This window comes from Wyeomyia smithii, chromosome 1 (assembly GCF_029784165.1).
Source record: "Wyeomyia smithii strain HCP4-BCI-WySm-NY-G18 chromosome 1, ASM2978416v1, whole genome shotgun sequence".
NCBI lineage: Eukaryota > Metazoa > Arthropoda > Insecta > Diptera > Culicidae > Wyeomyia > Wyeomyia smithii.
In genome coordinates, this window is record NC_073694.1 from 33,957,830 (window position 1) to 33,983,336 (window position 25,507).

The 25,507-nt window shown below is 40.0% G+C and overlaps 1 protein-coding gene across 3 annotated transcripts in view; it reads left to right on the forward strand.

Annotated features, from left to right (window-relative positions):
• Window positions 1–17,654, forward strand: part of LOC129724342 (uncharacterized) — a 99,317-nt gene extending 81,663 nt beyond the window's left edge. For all 3 annotated transcript variants that reach the window (XM_055679116.1, XM_055679124.1, XM_055679133.1), the window contains 3 exons: window positions 15,169–15,384; window positions 15,446–16,025; window positions 16,090–17,654. In XM_055679116.1, coding sequence (XP_055535091.1) covers window positions 15,336–15,384; window positions 15,446–16,025; window positions 16,090–16,984 — 1,524 coding nt within the window. In that variant the 5' untranslated portion in view covers window positions 15,169–15,335 and the 3' untranslated portion in view covers window positions 16,985–17,654. The remainder of the gene's footprint in view (window positions 1–15,168; window positions 15,385–15,445; window positions 16,026–16,089) is intronic.
• Window positions 17,655–25,507: the final 7,853 nt, after the last annotated feature.

Here is a 25,507-nt window from a genome sequence, read left to right on the forward strand (position 1 = left end):
TTAATCGTAAAATTTTGGATAGCAAACTCACTAGAGATTTTATACCTGAATTGTGTTTTATTGTTGTCAGACCCTGGTTCACTGTTTCAAGCGTCTGTCATTTTTTCGAACGTAGTAAATAACACGTTATATTTTAACGTAAAACTACGTCCACTGCAACATATATAGGGACAATAGTAGTGGGATAGTAGTAGCTTAAGTATTTATGATAAATATTAGTAAGTAATGAGTATGTGTGTCCAATCACAAATGGTGACATCTGAACACTGTTAGGAACTTGTAATTTTGATTGTTAGGATTTGTTTGCTTTCGCAATTAGAACTTATCGTTCGGAGGGATTTAAACCTACTTGTCAGAAATGATGTTTTTGTGATGTTAACTGTTGTACTATTGAAAAATGTAGAGACTTCTTGAATTAGGAGAGTGATGCTAGGATAGTTACACTCTCCCAGACACCTACGGGGCCTGCTCCGAACCCACTAAAACCTCTCCAGCCCTGATCTTCCCGGGACGACAGTTAGGTATTAGGTCGGGGAGTGGCTTTCGTGTTTGATGCACCCTCTATACTCTTATAACCTCCCAGCTGACTACCTGGAGACTGACAATTAGCTACCACTGGCGTGTTGGTGGTTGACCCGCCACCCGTTGCGGAGAGGTACCTGGGCATGCGAAGCAGACGTGCTCAGCAGTCTTTTCTACATCCACGCACTTGGGAAACATGGGGGATCCGCTATGTCCGAACTTGTGCAGATATTGCTTAAAGCAAACATGGTCTGACAGGATGTAGATCAGGTGAAAGCTCACTTCAACATTGTGCGTCCCGACTCAACCGAATAACTCCGCAATGAGTAGGTGCATCCATTTACCCTTCGTGGAATTGGACCATTCTCGCTGCCATCGGGACATCGCGAATGACCTTGTGGTTCCTTGTATGCCCCTTGTGTCACGTTCGTTGAAGCATTCTTTGTCCTCTTTAATGATGATGCTTATATTGATCATGCTGATTAAGACACAGATTGCGTCGTATAATACTATACAATTCGCACTCGCAACCCTCAGGCACATGAGCCTGTAGGAACTTTTCAGTTTACCACGGCAACTTTTAGTACCTAGACTTTAGAGCTCTGGACCACACTGGCAAGAAGTTTTCGCTGGCTACCATACACCGCTGAGTTATTGGACATCATACGCGATAGTGCTGCGATAGCCCGCGAAGCCATCTTACAGGCATAATCGACGTTGCTTTCAAACGTGCGCTTGACTTGGCTCTCAAGAGCTTCAGAGATTTGTTTGAGGTGACGGTGCAGTCTCCGGCTTTGACCACTGCCTGTTGTTCCAGTCTTCCGTTTTATGATGCGCTAGCTCTAGTTTCCTAGAGCGCATTTAGTCTTCGACCTTGCTTATGCAGCCCGCGGCCGTCAACTTGATCTCCTTGATCGAATCGCCATAGACCTCTAGCATTATGTCGCCTGCAAAACCGACGATCACAACTCCTACAGGGAACTTGAGTTTCAACACAATGTCATACATGACATTGCAGAACTCCTGCGGTGATTGGGACGCACTTCTGACCCTCCTTCGTGTTATAAACAAAGTCTCAATTCTGGAAGTAATTTTCAAGAATCTTGTGCAGCGACACCAGTTCTTGAATGCTTCTTAGCGCAAGCGATATTGATGCTATTGAACGCATTCGTCACGTCAAGCGTGAGAGAACTATATACCGATGGGTCCCCTGGCGACTTCCCAGCCTTCGGCAGTAAAACCAATCTCTGCCGTTTCCACCTCTCCGGAAAGTTATCCAGGCTCCTCTGCATGACTGCCCAAAACAACCCAGGGGCCATTTTTATCGACAGCCTGATTGCCAGGTTAGGGATTCCCTCCGGTCCCGGTGCCTTGCTCACCTTTAGGGAGTTGGCGATCCCGATCAGTTCCTCATTCGTAACCCTTAACTCTCCCTCGATCTCGACACGGCTGTCGTCACTCACGAATTGGATGTTCGGCAGGTTGGCCGACTATTCCTGGTCTGTGTCTAAGATACTGGAACGTCGGACGTGAGACTCGACTACCGGAGGCCAAGTACTTGGCTCGTGGCTTGGGAAGAGTCCACCGATGATACGCTTCAGCATCGCAGGTGATCGCTCTGCAAGCGCCAGCGCACCTTAGGTCTTGGCCATTACGATCCTGTAGGCGTCACCCCACGAATTCGTATTGGCACTCGCGCATAGGCTATCGAAGCAGGCGCCCCCCATTCTTTAACGCCAATTTTGCAGAACCGAATACTGCGTAGCGCTAAATCCTCTGTTTGTCTGTCCGCCTACGCTGCGTCCTCCGCCTTGCACGGAGGCACGTATTGCTCAGGACCGCTATCGCGTCTGTCCACCAGTACACCGGTGACTTCACATTCCTGGGTTGGCGAGTTATAGGCATAGTGACGTCACACACCCGCGTCATTATGACAATTAGTTGTTCAGTAGTCGGGCGGAGCCTACTATCCCTATTGCGTTCTCTTTTCATTGCCTCTTCGAATACCTCGGCATCGAAATGAGTTGTTTTCCACCCGCAGACGGTCGGAGTGTTGGCCCTACCTGTCACTCGCGTCATAGAGTGTCTTCCCCAATCGACAGCCCAAGCGTTAAAGTCGCCCGTCAGCTCCATGGGTAACAGGTCGACCATCTGGGTGAACCTTTCGGTAGATTAACGTGGCGGAGCATAGTACGAAACTCTGCAGTAGGAAACTCTGATTACCTTGACAACCACGTACCTTTCTTTTGAGGTTGAAATAAACTCCTGAACCGGGAACCTGTAACCAAATTACCGTTTCCGTGAGAAATACATTAAAGGTCCAATACGATGGCGATGTTCGACAGTGACTCAGTGGCTGCTTGGTATAGCAGCTGCTGAGCAGCGTAACAGTGATTTAGGTTCAGTTGCGTCACGTTACGCTCGCAGTCTCCCAGCTGCCTTGTCGGCTGGGCACCTGGGGCCTCCCGTTTACCAGAACATACCATGCACTTGAGAGGCAATCCTTCGCTTTATGGCCTGCACCACCGCAACGCCTGCATTACTGGCTCCTATCGATCGCTGGCTTGCCAATTAGGCACCTAGGGCCTCCCAAAAAACATTTAGCCTCCCGTTTTCTGAAACATACCATGCACTTAAGAGACTACCCGCAATCTTTTGCTTTATGACCTGCACCACCGTAACGCCTGTATAACTGCCATTGCAGGTCCAGGACTTATGTATTCCCTCAAAGCATCTGAAGCAAACGACCGGTTTCTAGAGTATACCCAGAGGGCATACTGACCAGTCGACTTCGAGCTTGCCTTACTTCAAGGCCAGGTTCGCATCTGCCGACGCTAGTCCTTTCGGAGGCGACGCTGTATCCTTTCGGAAGCGGATTAACTCAGTGGCCAACTCGGTGGTTCAGTGGCAATTCTTTTTTACGGACTTGCGCAACATCGCACCCCTTAGTGATTTCATCCAGTTTTTTAAGCTGAAGAGTCACTTCCGAGATAAGTTCCGGAATGCGCTGCAAGTATTCAGTCATTCTGCAAAGGGTCTTTGGAAGGTCGGTAGAGCTAACACCTTCTAGGTTCCTAAAACAAGACAGCCGCAGAAACTAGAATCAACAGCATTGTCTTTTTTTTCACTTTATCGCTGCCAGACAGTGGAATCTAGAAATTGGTTATACATACAAGAGTCACTTCCGAGATAAGTGCCCTAAGCTGCACACCTTTGCCTAGGACCTGCTCGGCTACCGCCTTGTAGGAAGCGTTTTTGTTCTTCGTATCCTTTCGGAGCTCAAGAATCATCACGCCAGTGCGAGATCGACAGATGATCCGCACATCCGCCTCTAAAGCTTTGAGTTGGGGTTCGCTCCTCATTTTTTCAAGACTTCAGACCCTTCAGTCTTGAGTACAAGGGCGTCCCCCCGCTTTGTGCCTTGTTGACCTTTGGTGGGCGTCAAACGCCGCTCCGTCTTGGTGCTTTTTTTCTTTCTGGCGTCTTTTTCCAACTACGGTAACCCATGGGTTTCCCACAGTTGCCGCTCAGGTCGACGTTCCGGCACTGGATAGTTCTACCAACCGGTTTCCCACGTTGTCGGGGGCCGCTTCCCCCCAAGACTGTTTCATTCGTTTACTGACCTGTCCCGTAGAAGCGATCGCAGCGAATGAGGAGGCATCGATCTGAACCTGCTTAGATTCAATTACTCTCCTAGTCCTTGCCTCCTTTTCGGCTTCAACCCAAGCCACATGTCCGGCGTCCTCGTTTTGAGCTTCGTCGATGGTGATCCGAAGCAGGAGGAGGCTCAGCTTCAGATCCATAGTGATATAACTCGATAATCGCATCGAGCTGTTCAGAAAGCGCTGCCACCACTGGCCGCTTGTCCCTGCTCTTTTCGATTACCGATTGACTAGCAAGGGATCGTCCACCGTTATATCCGGTGTGAACACCGGCGTGTTAGCCTTTCCGCCACTAGGGTAAGTCGCCAATAGCGCTTATGAGCAACTAAGATGAGCCCGCCCGGTGTAAGTCAGGAAAGGGAATCTGGTCCTAAAACTGATTCCCACAATCTGATCCTTCTTCTGCCTGATTCCCATCAGACAATGAACGCGGAACGCACTGGAAGGCCTGCCAGGTTTACCGGGACGGGATCCCCCGGGTACCCTCCTCAACGTTTCAAGCCGATGTTACTCGACTTTACTAGAGGCGCTCGATGCAGATGCCTTGGTGGTCTCCGTGGCTCTGTGGTTAGCGATGTCGGTCGGCTAGCTCTCCCACATGGTTGTGATATCGTATTAAATTCCCGATCAGGCTGAGGATCTTTTCGAGCTGGAAATTTTCTCGACGCAGCACTGGGACACGGTGTATCGTTGTACTTATCCTACACTACGCATAACGTGCCGAAAACAATGTCGATAACAAATTCTCTCAACTAATCTAGTTGATCGAGACCGCAGTAGCCCCCAAGGCTATCGTGCGATATTGTTGTCGATGCAGGTGCCATCACAGATCCGACTCAAATCTGTTTTCTACTCTGCAAGTTGTCATAATTGGGACCTTGCCGGCATCGGCCCCAATGGGTGAATTAGTGCATTTTGGATAAAGGGAGCGGCACTACTCGCTTCATCGGAGATGCTTGCGGGTACTTGTGGCTTTTGCAAAAAGTCGACTGCCCAGTGTCCGACCCTGCGACAGAACTTCGAAATCGATTTATTGTAAATAAGTGAAAAAGAGCGCCAAAGAAGTGATAACGAGTTTATTGTTCGCCCAAAAGGCACCGGATGAGATTGCCGAGGCCGTTGGATGTCATTTGGCCACAGTTTATCGCATAAAACAGTCCATACAGGATAGTCTTTGGCAGTGAAAGTCAGAAAGTGGATGTCCTCACTTTGCACGTATGCAAATCGTGATCAAACCGGTCCGTGCAAAGATCGCTTGCAACCCGGTACGTTATATGATCGATGCTGTGTCCAACAACCGCACAAAGCGGTACATTTTACCGAAAAAAGTTGAGGATGTTCGTGGGAAAGTAAAGTTCAAGTCCCAAACCAAACATCCAGCTGGTGTAATGATGCTTGGCTTGGTAGCGTCCAACGATTTGAAAATGCCGCCAGTTTTCATTAATTCTGGTGTTGAAATCAATTCCGAAGTATACATCGATATTTTGAAGGACCGAGTGCTCTCCTGAGTGAAGGCTTCTCTGAGGATCAATACGTTGTGCTACATACGTCATACGTCTAATCGGACACAACACTCACTAATGGAAAATTTGAAGTTCAGGCCGAAATATTTGTGGCCCCCTAGCAGCATGAACCTTAACCAGTTGAAGTATTCGATTTGGGCATACATTGAAGCAAGAGCCTGCAAAACTTCTCACTCCAATATGAACACCCTAAAGTCTAACATAACGTGAACATGGCGGTCGATGCGGGAGGACTACGTTCGAAAGGCGAGGAGTAAATTTGTTGGCTAGGACCTTATACAGAAAACTAAATTCGGAAATGTTGATATTATTGCCTAAAAGTACTTTGAATAAAATATGAAATTTTCGCATTTTTTTCCGCCGCACCCTGTATTTTATGCCACACAGCTGTCTGCCAAACCGTTTACCAACTTTGTTGATTTTATTTTTCGTTTGACTTTCCTCCTTCTCTCTTTAACGGTTTATTGAATATTTTTTTATTAATTTGAAAATAAAGGGGTCTTTCGCACATAATTCTTTTTAATTCATTTGGTTTAAGTGGGGACCCTACGCTGGCAGATCGAAAAATAATGAATTTTTCGTGATTTTTTTCGGATGTTTAGAGTAAAATGAAGTGTTCGAGTATTTTTGCTATTGAATCAGGTATATTCGAAGATGTATTTTGCATGTCGTGGATTTAAGTGAATATTACGCTGTTGACAGCGTTTTTCTCGAAACCATGTTTTTCAACTGGTGGTACGTTTTTCTCAGCATCTACTGAACCGATTTGGCTGACTTTTACTTCAGCATGTAAGAATGGATTATCTAACATAGCCGTTTTCCTATATCTGATTTATTTAATGTTGTATGAATTTTTTTACAGTCATTTTTCATGAAAAAAATTACTTTTTTTAGTAAAAGGCCACCATTTGGGCAATTTATGGAATTTTCCAAAACAGATATGTTACAAGCTGAATAATCTATTTTTACATGCTAAAAAAAAATTTAGCCAAGTCGGCTCGGTAGATGCTGAGAAAAACGTACTACTAGTTGAAAAACATGCTTTCGAGAAAAACACTGCCAACAGCGTAATACTCATTATATTTGTACCTGGGACATGCAAACTAAATCTTCAAATATACCTCAATCAATAGCCACAATACCCGAACACATCACTTTACTCCAAGCATCTGAAAAAAATACGAAAATTCACTTCATCCATTCATTCATGCATTAATTTCCGACCTTCCAGAGTAGAGTATATATTTCACTTATATTGTCAAATAGAATGAAATTTTAATTCTTCATTTTTATTATCTCTCTGTGAAAACTGTTATTTTGATTCTGGTGAGTTGAATCTGTTCTAGATTATGTATTTTATTCCTTTCTCTATACGTCTTGAAAAAGTTTCATGTTAATTGAGATATTGACGCATTTTCCATAGTTTTTGTAGGAAAACTAAAATCTGGTTTCCCTCCTGCTTCTCTCTTCTTAGTTGCTGGAATTCTGTCAAATTTGCTCTGCTTGCTGTTGTCAAATATGACTCGTACAGGACACGTGACTCTTGTAATATGCAGCGGACACGAATGTCGCTGCGCGTGAACGAAAGCCGAACTAATTTGTACACTGTTAATTTTGGAATTATGACAAAGTCATAATATGGATGATGGATGGTGAAGCATTTTTTTCCAATACCGTTGAACGATGCTGCCATTAAATTTTCAATGTCCTTGTACGGTGCTGTCATCCAATTTTCATTTTCATCTGGCGGCTTATGCACGATAAATCGATTTTGCTACTAATCTCAGTTTAATGTGTATTTAAGTCATCTGATGGTAGCACTAACAGTCATTAAGGTGTCGCGTCCAAAATGTATTAAAAAAACTGAAAAATCTATTTATTTATTTATTTATTTCGTAAATGTAGACTACATACAATATTTCGTTACAGTTGTTACTTATAATGTTTACAATGTTTTTCTTACGTTCTAAGCATTATTAACAGTGTATTTCAGATATTTTTTAATTTGTTCCTTCGAAAGTATAAGAAGAAGTCCATCTTTTCTTAAAATGGAGTTATAGTGTGCTGCAAATATTTACTTGGTGCCTAGGATTACTCCCAAGTCCCTAACAATCTTGCATATTCGTACAGTTTAATTTCTTAGGGATATTACAATATGTGGTGTTTAAATTTTTCGATTTAATGTTATTGCGTATTATTTTTTGACATTGAGTTGAAGGAGGCTTTTGTTGCATTAAATGTAGAATTAACTTCCTCCTGAAATTTTCCTGTGTCGCTAGAGTTGTTGATTTCCATGAAGAGTTTCATGTCATCTGCGTAAATTATTATTTTAATTTTCTTAGTATGAGGGAAATGTTTTTTACATACAACATAAAAAGAAATGGATCCAAATGCGAACCCTGGGGCACCTCAGAGGCCATTTCAATGTGTTATGAGAGTGTGTTTTGAAAGCGTAGTATTTGTTTGTGATTTGTTAGATATGACTGGAGCCAACACAGAAGTGAAACACCAATCCAGTTCTGACGTAGAACTACGTCTCTCGGGAAGTTTGGCGACATAAAGCAAAGTCTTGGTGCTTCATTCCGATTCGGAACTTGCCCTTCTGTTTTTTTTGACGTAGGACTACGTCTAACCGCACTATATCGAGATACATTCTGAGGAAACTAAAAACCAATATGTAACGTCGGAATGAAAGATTTCAAACGGTAATACTGATGTAACCACATGATGGATCACAATAATCAATATGTCGTTGGATTGATAAAATGATGGACAATTTTGTGATTCTTCATATATCATTGTTACTTAATTGTTAAACAGTGAAACTTGATGAAAAGTTTCAAGGTCGTATTTTTACGAACAATGTACCAATCACATGCGAGCACTCCTGGCACAGACTTCATGAGTGGACACCAACTGCTTGCTATGACAACCTCTATTCAGTGGCAAAAAAAAATTGGACAGAACCTCCCCGTCCCAACAGGTCAACTGATATTTGCTTCTATGAACCTAGACTATTTTGATGTCTTGAAAGTAAAGCTCTTTCGGAAAGTTCATACACAGGCAACAGTACTGCACCGAGCCATGTATGAGAAGACGGTCGCTCGTCGTCAGTGCAGTAGCACTCGATTGCCATTTGTGTGCAGTCAAGCCAAGTGGAAACAATGTAGCTGCTGTCGACGTACAGTGGTGCGTGTTCGCACACTACGCTGTGCGACCGGGGATAAAATAATTCTGTACGCAACAGTATATCACGATATTGGATGTTGCATCCAATATGTGATTACAACTGAACGGATTTTGACCTTGATCGAACGACGACGGTTGCCAAAGCATGTGATACAATAATTGGCATATCATTGTATATTGTACGATGAACATAAATTAGTAAAAAGTTCAGTTGAAATCCACTACTTCTAGTTCAGTTTCGCAGCTTTCAACCAATCACGAGCTCGCTTTATATAGCTGCAACAGATGTTTTGTCATCGTTTTAAAGTGCTTATTGTGTTACTACCCCTGAACAGATTTCAAACACCGATGTCTTAATCGACAGGTAGAATATTGCGAAAGATTGTTATATAATAATTAAAATATCTCTTCAACAAAAGTTGTGTTAACATTCTACTAATCAGAAGCTTGCTACCCCGTTGCTCGTTTCCTTTTGGTTGTCGTGACGAGTAGATGGCATTTGAACTGCAACCGTAGTGATTTTCTTATACATGTTTAATGATAAAAACTTCTTTCAAATTCCTAAAATTAGAAGTTGCATTGGGTTGCTGTCTTTTTGAATTCTACACTCTGTTTTTCTCAGATTTATTTAAATGACCAACTATAGTCTATTTGCAAGACAACAGAAAACCAATATGCTTCGTAGAGATTTTTAAACAGATAGTTCAGATAGCTCGTTTAAGCTGTACTGATGGTTTTATTTTTCCAGTTAAATAAATTTAATTCAATATGACAATCCTAGTTGCATTACGCGGTTGTGGTATAGAGAAAACCCAAATTATATGCATCTTGACGTTAGGTTTCAAACATTCATATTCGTATTTTTCAATTACAAAAATATTACATCAGCATCTGCAAGAAAATATTACTAAACATATAAAGACAACCTGTCGCACAACACAACATATAAACACAACCGTGTAAAGATACTAAACATATGAACACAACCTGTCATTGCCAGACTTGTAATTGGAGTTGGAGAGGTTAATGTTGTTTATCAAACCGAGCTAGGTTTATTCTTGAAGGAAACAGCCGGATGACTTTTAAATATGGCATTTTGTTGTTTGTTTTTTCATTGGTATCATAAAACTGATTAATTTTTTTCTGGTTCTGCCTAATGAATAAATGTTTCAATTGGCCAAAAATGAAAAAAATGACTGTGACATGTTACATCCTCATAAATTCCAATGTCAATTTCAAAATTTTTGTGAATATAGATTTTCTACTAAAAACTGCAACTCTTTATCGTCACTTTTCCAACGAACTTGTAAATACAGGATTTTTTCATGTGACTTCTTTGCTAAGCAGTTGCATGAAACTGACAATGATACTGCTTTGAAATCGGTGAGTGAGCTATCTTTTACAGGCGCAATTGAAGATGAAAGTAAGTTTGCTTTCTACTAAATCGTTCTTAATTAAGACCTATATAAAAAATTGCCTTTGCGCGTGTTGAAGAAATTTGACTGCATTAGGATGAAAGGTATTCATCAATGTTAAAAACAGTGTTTATTTCTTCTTAAATAGATGTCTGCAAACAAATAATCTAAATTATTTTTAAAAATAAACGCTTTTCTTTTTATGACTTTCTGGTGGCATATGACCTTAACAATATGTGGCCACCAATGAACTAGTTTTAGGATTGTAAGTTGTTAGAGGTGTCGTTTGATGGATTAAGGCTCAATAATCTGAAAGTATTCGGAACGCAACGTCCGCATGAAGCCTTCAACGACCTAGACACTTGATATGACCCTTCCGAGTAATTAGAGGTATAGCACGGCATTGCTTTGATCATGTCTATTTTGGTTTCGGTTTCGGCAACATAATGGACAAAATGCCTTTCTCTTGGTGGTTGTTGAGTTTGAATTGTTTAAAACCAAAACAAGAAAACTATAAATTATGATTAAACATAACCGCTCGTTTTTGGCTTTTGTGTGCCGTGTCGAGAGTGAAACGTGGTCAAATCGAACAAAGTCTAAATTCTCTAAATAAAATATAAAACTATCGTAGTCCTACGTCAAACATGCGGTCGTATCTTGGATACCACCCTCGTACTATTTTTTTTTTCATGCACAGACTTCGCAGCCGGCTGTTTAGTGTACAAGACAATTGCGGGGTTAGCGCTACGATCCTACTGACACTAACAGTCTCTCCCGAGCCGAGACTCGAACCTACGGCAACTGGCTTGTTAGGCCAGCATCGTACCTCGAGACCATTTGGGAGATTCGGCTACATAAAGATGTTAAATGAAATAACGGAAAAAGCGAGAAATATGTCCATTTTTGAATGATAATAAGTCGGTTAGTTTTCAATGGATTTCCTTCGTTCTTGCAACAATCGATTGGAAAATCTTTTATGCATTTGCCCAAATGCAGAAAATTCTGATTTGATTACTCGAACTATTGTACTATTGAAAATTTGTCAAGCCTGTTTAAAATGCAGAATTCGGCTTCTGATTGGTCGCATTCAGAACAGGGTGTTAGGTAGCTCACTTAAAATCTTAAAATGATGAAAAAATCCTTCTACGCAAATGGTCCAAATTCAACTACTGCAGAGTTAATTCGGTTATGTTTGCCTTTAACGAGGTCTATCAAAAGAAGTGTGATAGCTTGCTTATTTCTGTTGATTTCGATGGAATTTTGAGAAAATTTCGTAATCAATAGCGTCTTAAAAATGTCAAACTAAAGAAATAAAGAAGCACTTAGAAAGGAACAAATGTGAAATCAAATGTTTTTTTGAGAACTGAAATGCAATTTTCTTTCTGAAATGTGTGATAAACATGAGTTTTGTTGTTGACCAAATTGAACATTGAAGTTTACTCTACAAGTTGTTCTTTAACACCAAGCACCTAACTCTTTCAATTTAGCTGCTATTTCACTTTAAAAGCAATAAGCTTTTCATTCAACGACGCGTCTACGTTAACACGGTGAAGCAGAAAATGGTGGTCCTTACAACACTGAATGAAGGCGCGACTTATTGCTTTTAAAGTGAAATAGTAGCTAAACTAATAGAGCTAGAAGCTTAATGTCTAAGAACAACTTGTAGAGTGGATTTCAATGTTTAATTTAGTTAACAACAAAATCCATGTTTATCACACATTTCAGAGAAAAAATTGCAGTTTAGTTCTCAAAAAACATTTGATTTCACATTTGTTATTCTCTAAGTGTTTCTTACTTTCTCTAGTTGGACGTTTTTAAGACACTATTGATTACAAAACTTTCTCAGCTTACCAACGAAATCAACAGAAATGAGCTAGCTACCACACTTTTTGTGATAGACCTTGTTAAATGCAAACATAACCGAAAACTGGAAAAGTGAATAACTCTGCAGTAGTTGAATTTGGACCATATGCGTAGGAGGATTTTTTTCATCAAATAGGGTCCTCCATCACCCCTTAAAGGATTTTAAGTGAGCTACCTAACACCCTGTATACTAGCGAACCTATACATTAGAGAAATGACAAGACACTCACCGTTAAGGCAACTGTCAACATCAAAACGGATAACGGCAATGCAAATTTATACAGCTCGCCCGTTTTGATGTTGACAGTTTCCTTAACGGTGAGTGTCTTGTCATTTCTCTAATGTATAGGTTCGCTACTGTATACCTAGTAAACCTAGTCGTGGCTGCGCACACAACCCTTGTTAATTTGTTTGCAGTTTGAAGAGTAATGATGGTATGTCGATTCGTTAAAATGCTTTAGGGGCCGTCCACATTCCACGTGGACAACATAGGGGGTAGGGGGTACACAAATGTACACGCTTGTCCACGGGAGACGAAGGGAGGGTAATGATGATGTCCACGTGGACTCGTTTTTCCCAATAAAATGGAAATCTGCCAAAAAATACATCCAGCTTTCCGCGAGCGGTAATGGCGGACAGTGCACGCAGCCCATTTTTACGGAGTGGAAACATAAAAATTTTGCAACGTAGCATAGCAACTTTAATAAACAGTTTTGTTCATTTCGATTCGTGCATGCGCACGACGAAATTGAAACAACAAAACGCCCATTGTTTGTTGAAGTTGCTATGCTACGTTACGACGTTGTTATTTTTTCTACTCCGTTACTGCGATTGAAATTTCCCTGACCTACAGAAAACGTCAAAATGGGCTGCGTGCACTTTCCGCCATTACCGCTTGTGGAATGATGGATTGCCTATTAAAAAATTTCAAGATATGGATTTAAGAGTCATTGTCAGGTATATTTGAGATAAATTTGAAATCAGTCTAACTATTCGTGACCTCTTCGTTTTTTGAAAAAGATTATTCATACATGTTGAGGGCAGGTTGAGAACATTTCATAAATAAGGATTTTTCTTGTTTTCTCGGGTTAACAAAGGTAGTTTTATTTGTGTTAACTCATCCAGGCGCTTTCAACTAAGCTCATAGCTATATTCGGATTAAGTTTTGGAACAAATCTCATCTATCTGTAAAATCACTTCTAGCCAAATTTGGATCCAATTTATGCTTTGTTCTTTTGTTTTATTTAGAAGCGTTTAAAAGCTTAAATGTGAATCATTTTCCTTTTGAATTTTTCCTCTCGTTAGAATTACCTAGGGTATCGAACGTCTTCGGCAGTGGTTTTCTTCGGCAGTTTTTCTGCAGCAATCTTATGCAAAAGGGGGCCGAAGAAAACCACTGACGAAGACGTTCGATACCCTACTTTATTAATATGAACCAAATTTAAGATTATTTTGATTTTTGGTTTCAACTAGTTTTTAAAGGTAATTTCTTTTTTTTTACTACACTCAGAATTTCAATTTGTTCAGAAAATGTTTCAACCGGTTCGACGAAAATTTATAATTTCTTTCAATTTTTATTTATCTTGCCTTCGATGCGTTTTTAAAATTTTTGTTTTTTTCCTCAACGTGCCACTTGAAGTTATATTCAATTTTTTTTTCTACTTCTGCCGGATTTTGGGGAAGATTTTCTGCATAAACTTTTGTATGCTTTCTATCTACCTTTTAGAGACATTTTAAAGTTTTTGTGGTTAATTTGGGGATAAATTTTTGATAGTAGTTTTTGGCTTTTCCTGATGCTGCAGATTTTTTTTTGGATTTTCTTAAAGTTGAAATTGAAAATATTTCTTTTTACTTTCTGTGTTTATAGTGTCAGTCAGTTTGCTTGTCGAAACGTTTTCATGTAAAAAAAGTAAAAATTCATCATTAAAGCATCAATCAAATACTAAAATTAGCGACCCTGCTTCCACAATTAATGATCAAAGTTTGTATGAATTGTGATTCGGAAGAATTATTTTCTGACACAACCGAATCACGAATAGAGCAGCACACGGACCCAAGCAGAAGACACGACTGGATAAGAATCCGTAGGGGAGAACCGTAAAAGACGCACCAGTTGGGTAAGATGGCTCATGCTATTAATTCCCCAAAATACTTACACGTGTGGCTTTTTATGACGAAATTTTTCGCTTTTCTCATAAAAACCCAGCTTCTCTACAGTTCTCATATAAATAAAGTGTGCCGTAATGACTAAAATACTCAAAATACTGTGCAATTGGCTGTGGCTCTGTCCAACATGTAATTATTCATGAATTTTATTTAAGCGAAAAACTATGGTTTCCCTAACCTTTAAACTTTCGGAGTTTATAATACTATGAGTATTTCAAATTATTTCACTAACTTTCGTCAACTTTTACCTAAAAACAATCAAAATTAAAATTAGGGCAGAATGCACTATGAAGAGCTTGTAGGAGATTGCTTGACAACTTAGAGCATGTTCCATTATTTTCGATTTTACTTTCGAGACTTCAAGCGCTACCACTTCGCGTGCTGATTTCTGCTAGTGGCATATTAGCCTACTGCTTTGGAGCATACTGACCTTTGTTGTGGTGCGTTTTGATCACGGGCTTGTTTGGCGGCAATGGTATGTTTTACCAAAAAAGACATTGAAATCGAGTATTCTATAAAAACCTTCGTCATAAACATACAATAAATAGATCCTACAATCATCCTACACGTTCAATGTCGCTTTGAAATGATTTGAAGCGCTGTAAATCGCGCAAATGCTTAACTGGTGCGTTTTGTACAATCCTCCCCTACATCTTGGGCGTCTTGCTTTATATTATAATTGAATTCACTGGAAATTGAAAAGCTTGCACGATTTGACTCGTTTCCGTTTCTTGTTACGCGTTTGCTTGACAAGCTGGAGAAAGAAAAAAAAAGAAGAAAAAAAACCCTTCGCTAACGCTGATTTTCATCTCCGGTTTCTTGTTGCAGATCGACTGAGGAACATTTTTAAATGAGCGGAAATGATAGCAGCACAGGCGGCAGCCAATAAATTAGAACAGCTTTGGTAGGCCGACAAAGCCCGAGGAAGACAATATCCTGGTACCGAACCGAGCATCATCGTGGGTACAAAACGGGAAAGATATTCCACTATTAAAATGACGCTCTACTGGTGGAATCACTGGTTCTGGATCACCGTCTGCGGTGGTGAGTATAACTGGCCTTTAATTGTGATTGATTTTTAACATTAATATTTTCGTCATTTTAGTGGTCCTGATAGAATGTACCCCACTCAGTTCGATTGATTCCTATCCCAGCAAATTGGCCAAATTAGAGGAAAATAGTAACAAATCAACATATCTGAAGCGGGCTGGTGAGTTCTCCAGTATGACCGCCGGAGGCGGCGGCGGAAATGTCAGCGGGAGACCTGGCCCTCATTTCATATCATCACTTCCGCCGATGGCAGCCGCTTCCAGTGGAGTGCTGCCTTCGCCCTCCAATGGCGGCTCGCAGACAGCACCGACCGTCAACAGTATCGTATCGGACGAAGCTTTCGTTCCGGAGCATCAAACGGACATCGATGACACTTTCGCCGGTGGAAGCTTGGCTGGTACAGATTTCGCACCGGGTGTCATGACATACACGCGGAAAGATGCCGAAGCAGGTAGCAGTACGGCACCGAGTGCCGGGGTTACCGAGGAAACGGTGGTATCCAGTACGACCGCCACAGCTGCGGTCGTCACCGGTTCCGATCGGCGGTTCAAGAAGAACGGCACAATTTTCACCCGTAATGAGCAGAACATCACAACCCTTAAGCTGAAGAATTACAACCGAGGAATGGAACGGGAGTAAGTGTGAATTTACCTGTTTGAAAAAAAAAAGAATATCTGACTCACTTAATTTCCGTTTTAGTGATCTCAAGGAACCGCCCCGCGTACCGGACCGTGGCACCCGTTTGGTGGAAACGCTGCTACTGACGGCCGTCGATAACAGCACTGATGCCGCCCTACTGACCCTCGAGCACGGAACGGAACGGGTAGAGTTGGTGGACGAGGACACCGGCAACGGTACCATCGTTCGTGTCACTAACAACCCGGACGAGTCTCCCGACGATGATAATGCGACATTGGCGGTCCTCCCGTCCGTACCGATCGATGATGACGCGCCCTCGCTGTCCTCCAGGGACAACCGCAGTAGCTTTAATACTGGTAGTAGTAATAGTAGCTTTAGTAGCAGTAGTGATAGTAGCAATAGTGACCGGGATATTCCCGATGCTAGCCATAGTGATAGTACGAGCAGTGAAGGAGAAGGAGAGACAGGCAGCGTCCCGAGTGCAAGCGATCGACGGATTGGAAAAATTCTGTCATCCGATTTTCGGGACTTCATTGGCAGCGGTACCAACCCGAACGCCAGCAGTTACATCTCGAGAGCGATTGCGTTTTCCACCCAGAACCTACAGGAGGGAATTGACGATCAGGATCACCCTCTGGAGGATGACGATTATCGGCGCAGCTCGCGGGCTCAGCAGCGGTTGAATGTGGGCGCCATTTCCGGCATCTGCTTGGCTTCGTTGGGAGTACTGTCCGGCTTATCGGCAGCGCTGATTATCCTCTACCGGAGGTATCTGTACATCAACAAACCGCAAACCCTAAGCGAACCGGACTCGAGCGGCTACATCGACGACAGCACCATTCGTGACAATTCGGACGAGATGTACAGCCTGGATAACGATTCCTTCCTGAACTCGCTCGAAGCAATGACAATTCAGAACTACTGGACCGATAACGTGAAACATACCAAGTTGTAAGGCTTTCGACTAAAACAAAATAATCTGTAAACTGTGAACATTATATTTTACACACTTTAGTACCTACGTTATTTATAGATTACAATTTTTTGCAATCGTTCTATCGTAAGCCGTCCCTAATAGTGATTGAAGATAATAATTAACACTTAGTTACTGAGTTTAGCATTAGTGATGGACAACTTTCAGAGCAGCAGAAATGTGTTTCCTTTCATTTTCGGTTACCTCGTTTTAACTTTACATTCCAACCGGTCGTTTAAGTGCTGGAGAAAAGACAGAACAGAACGGTTTGAAGTTGTGATCCACGGTTGGTATAGAGATGTAGACTTAAAATTGAAGTGGAAAACAGCAACACCCACATATATATTTATAGGTATGAATTGGCAGCAAACAACCGGAGGAAGGGTTTTTATTTTTTATATCTGACTTTGCAAAGCTGACTAAAGTAAGAGTAAATGCGTGAATTGTTGCGTCTCATATGTGGTTCAAATTCGATTGTAAGTAAAAAACAGTGAACAAAACATCATAAAATCAAAGTACTTAGAATGCGTACTTTTTGTGTAGTGGAGAGGAAGTACCGCGGCTACAACTGTCGTTGTGTCATGAGAATTGTACAACTCTTTCTAATTACTTAACTCTTTTTTTGTGAAAATAAACATCACACTGAATTGGATTGGTGGCATGTTTTGTTCATTCTGACGTGAACAAATTCCCTAAGAGACTAACTGCTTTTCTGACATCGCTCAGTGGTTTGTTCTAGAACCTGATCAACTTGAGGATTTTCCATTTGCTGTTACACTACCAATACATTCCCGGAAATTGCTGTATTTTCAATCTATTTCAGCTCAGTAGTTTTAACAAATTTTGAAATCTTTACAGAAGTCAACTTGCATGCAAGCTCTCGTGCGATTTTGTGCTTGCGCACTCAATAATCTCGGGTGCTTAATAAATTTTCAGTATACACCCCCTCTCGTCTCCTGTAAGCACGTACTATTTCCCTAGTCTACTCTAGTCTACGCTAACACAGCCAGTACTTGAAAGGATCCTCGAAAATGATATCCACCATTTAAAAAAAAATATTTCTCGCCAAACATGTGAAAAGGGCCCATGTGCCATATGTAAACAAGCCACAATTTCACGTTTTTCAATAAATGCAAGCTTAATCTACCCGTACAAACAAGATTGTTTGATTAACAGTAAATTCTTTTATCAATAAAGCTTATTGGTAAAAGCAGATTTCGCTTGTATTAATCAAAAAACGAGAAAATTTGGCTTGTTTACATATGGCACATGGGCCCTTTTCACATGTTTGGCGGGATTTCCATACATTTTTCTTGTCCACGGCCTGGCCTACTGCGTAGCGAAATATAATACAATAGGGGTCTTCACATCGAGCTCGTATACGAATACCCAGCCGTAAACTGTGTATCTTCCAATACTCGTCAATTGAGGTGAGTATTTTTACGGCTGGGTATTTGTTTACGAGCTCGACATGAATACCCATAATATAATCTAAGAACGGGGACATTCCGTACCAACCGATCCGTATGTAAGAAGCAATATATTTTGTTTGGGGTGACCAAGCTAAGAAAGTACACTGGTTTGTTGACCAATCTTCTGAGATGGAACATAAGTATGTATTTCTTTCTTATGTTCGGGTTTCGAAACCAAGGATATAGCACCTTTACTCGCTTCAACTGCTACGGTTGGAACTTGAGTATTAACTCAAGTACTAAACTGTCACAGCAACATTCAAAGTGCTGCTAGAAATCGAAAAAGATGCTAAGAGTGTCAAAAATCGCGGATCATCAAAAATATTGACATACAAATTTTAAGTCTTTTTCCAGTCTCCGATCATTGAGCGGCTGGGCATTTCATACACAGTTCCCCTGCTTGTTGACGCAAAAACTATATGCAAACGACGCAAAAACTACCAGTATATGCGAGAACAAACAAAATTTAAACAAGAATACTTACCCTCCACTTGAAACAAAATTTGCCCTCTAAGTCTTATCTAACCCTTTTTTCCACAATCTTACTTCCTTCACATGGTCAGAGCAGTCGAAATTTTCCTGGCTTATTTTCACAACAAATTTGGATTCCTCCGATATAAATACACATTTGGCACTCACAATATAAATGACTGAATAAATTAATCTGTACATTGTCGATATTTAGTTGCTTTGCCTTCCAGAATTTAGTTTTTTTCTTCAAAAACGCGAACGCATGCTCACGCTTGCTTTGATTCTTTTCTGTAAGCACGTATTATTTCCCTTGGCAAAAAAATGACTTTTATTCTATAACAGGCTCAGAAAACCTCTCTGGGATTAAAAGTTAGTATGATTTATTAGTCGCTCATATTCTACATTCCTATTAAGAAAAAATTAACGGTAAAGTTTTGCGTGCTAATGCACTGACTCAGACATAACCGGGAATTCAAGGAACGCTTAGATATTTTCTCTACTTGTTTGCAGAAATGGAAAATTCTAAAACTTGATTGATAATTTTTCCTCATAAGCCTAGATCTTTTTTTTTTCGAATTAAGGTTTAATACTTAGGAAGATATTAATTTGCAAAGAAAAAATATTTTTAAAGCGCATAGAATACCTTAACATCGGACGCATACAACACATTATCGTAAATCGTTAACGGGAGCATTTTAAAAGTATTCGCTTTAGTTATAAGTTTGATCATCAAAAAGTGAAAATAAGTATTTCACTTGTTATTATTATTTTACTCATATCAATCACTTGAATTAAAGTTTCTCGTACCCCTAATAACGACTTTCGTCTGCACGAATGACAGTATAACAAATGCTGTTGAGCGCCCCTTGGCGCATGCTATTACCACAGTTGATTACATGGATAAGAAAACCACACTAGACAGCGCTGCGATCAGCGGCTGGTGTGCTGCTCTCTTTTGGTGAAACATAGAGACATGCAGTTCCATCTGTAGAATGAAGTTGTGAATGGATCTGCGGCATGATGATGATATTTTATATAGTTTTAATATTGTGCAGTAATGGCAGGCAGAGGTCGTGGGTGGATAATATTGCGTTGAAAATGCTATCGGTTAAATTCCATTTCTCGAGAGATATTTCAATCACTGATCTAGTATACAGTGCATGTTGTGTACAAGACGTCAATGACGCGTTTACGTAAACACAGAAGCAGAAATTTTGAATCTTACTACAATAAATAAAGGTGCAGCTTTTTGCTTCTAAAGTGAAATAGCAACTGAATTAAAAGAGTTAGATGTTTGGTGTCAAAGAACAACTTGTAGAGTAGACTTTAATGTTTAATGGTTTAATTTGGTTAACAACAAAACGCATGTTTATCTTACCTTTCAGAGAGAAAATTTCAACATTTGATTTCACATTTGTTCCTTTCTAAGTGCTTCTTATTTCCTCTAATGCGACGTTTTTATGACACTATCAATTAAGAAATTTTCTTAGCTTTCCAACGATACCAACAAAGTTGAGCTAGCTATCATGCTTCTTGTGCTACCCTTCGTTAAAGGCAAACATAACCAAAATTTAAGAACTGTGAATAACACTGCAGTAGTTAAATGTTGGCCATATGTGTAGAAGGATTTTTTTCATCTAATAGGGACCTCTATTACCATTTAAAGGATTTTCAATGAGCTCCCTAACGCCCTGTATTTTATCTTTTAAGAATTTATATCGATATCGCAAATTTTCTTCGAAGTAGGTATGGTTTTGATTAAATTAAATTCTAAATAAAATTTCAAGTTTGAAAGATATAATAGAAAAAACTGTTACTGCATTTTTCACTGAAGAAACAATTTTTTGGGTCATTTGCAATACTTGTCTTCTCTTGTTCATTACCGCTATGCTTTTGATAATACTTACTTTACTTTTACTTTTAAGGCGACAGACCGGTTATCGATCCAGTGCCGAATCCAGAATACGTCGCCATGTCCCTCGGTCTTGGGCTGCTATCCTCCAATCGCCCCTAACACCTATTTCGCGTGCATCCTCGTCGACAGCACACATCCAACGAGTGCGGGGTCTACCCCGAAGTCGTCGACCTCTATCGGGATTCCTGCTAAATATAGCCTTCGCTCGACGCTCATCCGGCATTCTCGCTACATGCCCAGCCCACTGAAGCCTGCCGCGTTTTATCCACTTGACTATATCCACCGATTTGTATGCCTGGTACACTTCATGGTTCATGCGTCTGCGCCAAACACCATTTTCTAGTTTGCCGCCAAGGATTGAACGCAAAATCCTACGCTCAAAAACACCAAGAGCTCGCCGATCAGCCTCTTTCAGCGTCCATGAATCATGGCCGTAGAGAGCCACCGGAAGAATCAGTGTTTTATAGAGTGCAAGTTTAGTACGGATTTGCAGACTGCGGGACCTTAGCTGGTTACGTAGTCCGTAAAAGGCCCTGTTTGCGGCTGCTATCCGCCTCTTTATCTCACGGCTAACCTCGTTGTTTTGATAATAAAATTGTTGTTTTGATAATAAAATTTGTAAAAAAAGGTCACGTGGAGAAAGAGGGGTGGTATAAAGCTACGATATTATCTAGAGGAGGGGTAGGGTCTGCAACTTTGTAACGAAATGGTACGATAGGGGAGGCGGGGGTCATCAAAACCTTAAAAAAGCAACGTCATTTATGGATGCTCCCTTACATGACCGGAAAAATTTGTTGAGAAGTATTTTTATATATGCAGAGAATAATAATTTGTGCTATCACTTGACTTAAATTCAAAGAGCATGTTGCATTTCAAATCTTGGAGCAGATGTTTTTGAAAAATTGTCTGCAAGTGCTCGGAAAATGAGAAAAATTTGCTTGAAATCTAACAAACATTCATCCGTAATTTGAAAAAAAAAACAGGAGGGTTGTGTGCAAATCCACGACCGCAAGGTTGAAGTAAAATACTTTTACAAGAAAGATAACCCGGCTGCTTGCGTGTCAGTCATTTTTTCTAGTAAATAAACGTTGACTAATCAGACCAATCGAATTTTGCGCTTTAATAAGGATTGACCATTTTCAATAATATAGTAAGTTGCTTGTCATGGTTAAGGCTTGACAATTTTTAAATTTTGAGATGAAATTTTTTCGGATGTCGTGCTCATGACTGAAGGAAAAAATATTTCAGTACGTTTTGAGACACGGAGATGAAGTAAATTTATAACTTTTACAAATTTAAAAATGTGAACTATCTCATTAGAAAATATTAACTCTTCAATCAAGTTTTCATTTCATCCTGAAAAAGGACAATTTGTTGTTCATTTTAGTATCGGATAAGATGCCGATCACATCTTTGCGTTATCACTGACAGGGCGAATAAAATATTCCTTGTGATAAAGTAAACAATGAAATGCTGATATAACACTCAAAACTAGACGGCTCACGTGTTGTCAAAATGAGTCAACTTTTTATTGAATGCATTTACTAGTGCCACTAAAGTGCCTCACTGCATCAGCCGCTATCGATGCTGAGATCCGCTGTAACTAGTTCGGCCACAGTTGTGGCCGCTATACGCTGCCATTGATATCCACTGTCCCTGCATCAGCTGGCCCAGCTGCTATCGTTGCTGGAATCCGCTGCATCCATTGCTACGTCACAGCTTTGGCCGCTTTCCGCCATCGCTGGTATCCACTGCACTGCTAGTGCTGCTGCTAAGGGAGGACGACTGCAGTTGTCGCTGTTTAGAACTATTATTAGCGGCTTCGGCTAAAACAGGCTCTTATATAGGCCAAATAGCATGTTTTCAATTGCAAGGTATATGATTCTGTCGACCGTGCTTGGGAAGCAATCATAAAATGACCAATCAGAGGTCGAATTTTTTATTTTAACAAGGCTTGACTATTTTCAATAGTACAATAGTGTAAATAATAAAATTACAATTATCTTCTTTTGGGAAGAATCTTAAAAGATTTTCCAATCAATTGCTGCAAGAACGAAGGAAATCCTTCGAATACTAACCGATTTATTAGCATATGAAATTGGACATATTTTTCACTTTTTTCGGTTTTAGATTTTCATTTCACATCCCTATGCAGCCGAACTTCCTGAGAGAAGTATTTTACTTCAAAAATCGCTCGCGCAGGCAAAAGTCTGTTAACTTTTCGAGAAAATCTCAGCCAAAATTTGGACAAAATGGTGCTTATTACGGGAGTCCTCACACGGTGAAATCAATGCAAAGTGAATGAAGTCCTTTTACGGGACTCACGTAAGTGAGAAAGACGTCGTAAAGTGACATCTTCCGTGAAATTTAGGTTATTATGAGTGTCATATCACTGAAGTGAAAAAAAGCGACGTTGCACGTGGAATTATTTCACGAAAACTTTGAACGGTGAAATCATTTCACGAAGACGGGAAAGGCATAAATATCGATTGATTTGTAATCCAATTTTCGGATTTTTAGTTCAGTAACATGACGAATCATTTATTTTTGAAAAAAAAAAACGACACTCCGGGACTTACACCAATTTTTAACTGTGGCCAATCGAACGTATGGGAGAATTGATTTTTGAATTTCGTTTAGTGGTAGGACTCAAAAGTTTCGTCTTCTCGAAAAACGTCCTTATACAAAATTTCAACTCAATCGGACTTAGGGAAGTTGTGCCTTAAAGCGATTAAAGTTTCATTTGTTCGACTGATGACGAAAGGCACAGGCAATTGTCGATCGAAATTTGTTTTTTTAATGCCAAATCTCTTGTAAATTCATAAAACGTCGAGATCTGGTGTTATCTAAAAAAAAACATTCGGGATAAATCGACTTTCATTGACATAAAAATTTACGAGCTGCGAATCTAATTTCACTTGTCTTTTTCTCATTTTCACTCAATTTCATTTCATTAAGCGGTACTTATTACGGGCATAACTTCACGGTGAAATATATTTCACGGTGCTCCCACAGACCGTTATTATAAAAAAAAAATGCACCAAAGAATAAGAGTACACCATTCGATTCGTTATGACGTCCAGAATCTGTGGTCAAAATTTCAAAATCATCGTACGGTACATTTTTGAGTAATGCCCTTTTGAAGGTCGTAAAGTACAAAAAAGTGATATTAAAACGACGAAATACTCAATGTAAAGCACGTTTTTTAGCCATAATTTTATGAAACAACTTCCAAAATAGTTTCTACACACTCCAAGTATTATATTTCAAGACATTTACAATTGGCGGGAGAATTTATTTGAAAATACCACAGTGCACAGTGATCTAAATTTGAAAAATCGTGATCGTTCTAGATTTGACTATGAAAAATTGATTTTATGTATTCAATGTCTCCAGCAAAATTGTTTCATGGAACAAGGCCTTACTTTTGGCGTTTTTGGTTTTTCGATCAATCCACCTAACAGTTAGATAAAAAAAATACTTTTTCTAATTTTCAATATACTGGATTGCTTCCTTCAGCCAATTTGTGGAAAATTTTAAAAGAAAAACAATTGCTGAATACTGCGGTGTCCTATCTGTACGTTGAACACGACAAAATAGAGTTTTTTGTGGAACACCCCTCCTTAAAATCAGTTTTTTCTCTATAATTTTTTCGCCAAAAGTAAGACCTTGTTCTATGAAACAATTTTCATTGACTATGAAACAATTTTCATTGAGTACATAAAATCAATTTTTCACTGTCAAATCTAAAGCGATCACGATTTTTCGGATTTAGACCACTGTGAACTGTGGGATTTCCGAATAAATCTTTTCACCAATTGTTAAGGTCTTGCAATATAATAGTTGGAATGTATGGAAACTATTTTGGAAATTATTTCATAAAATGGTAGTTGAAAACGTGCTTTACATTGAGTATTTCGACGTTTTTCTATCACTTTTCTGTACTTTACCACCTTAAAAATGGAACTACTCAAAAATGTACCGTACGATGATTTTGAAATTTTGACCAGAGATTCTGGACGACATAATAAATCAAATGGTGTGCTCAGAATCTTTGGTGCATTTTGTTTTCTAATAACGGTCCGTGGGAGCACCGTGTGGTCTATTATTTTTATCTCCGCAAAAAAGTTGGAAAGGAACAGTACAAGTCATCAAAATATTGGAATCGCCAATATCATGATTCGCTTGTGATTGATGATTCTTTGATCACAGACTAACAGACATAACACTTTGAACCAATTTTCAATAAAATCATTGTTCGGATTAAACCAGTACTCTACGTTAGTGACACTAGCACCATCTGCTGTCATGTTTGCGCTGCGTCTTGTATTTCGACATCAGCGCTAGCATAAGAGTATGTTTCAAATTGGGAACCACAACATATGTATGAGATTGCATAACAACCCCCCAGGGAGTGTTGTCGCGCGATGACTGGCAGGGAAGCCACATATACAGATTAATCTGTATTTTACAGATTTTTGGGCCGAAGTAACGTTACAGAATTTGTATATACAGTAGAGTGGCCATATTTTATATGGCCGTTTTTGAAACTATCGATATTAGTGAGCGCCGGGCTGAAAAAGTTTTCTTTTGACCTCTAGAATAAGCCATAAAAATTTGAAGTTGATCGGAGTTTATTTAATGGAC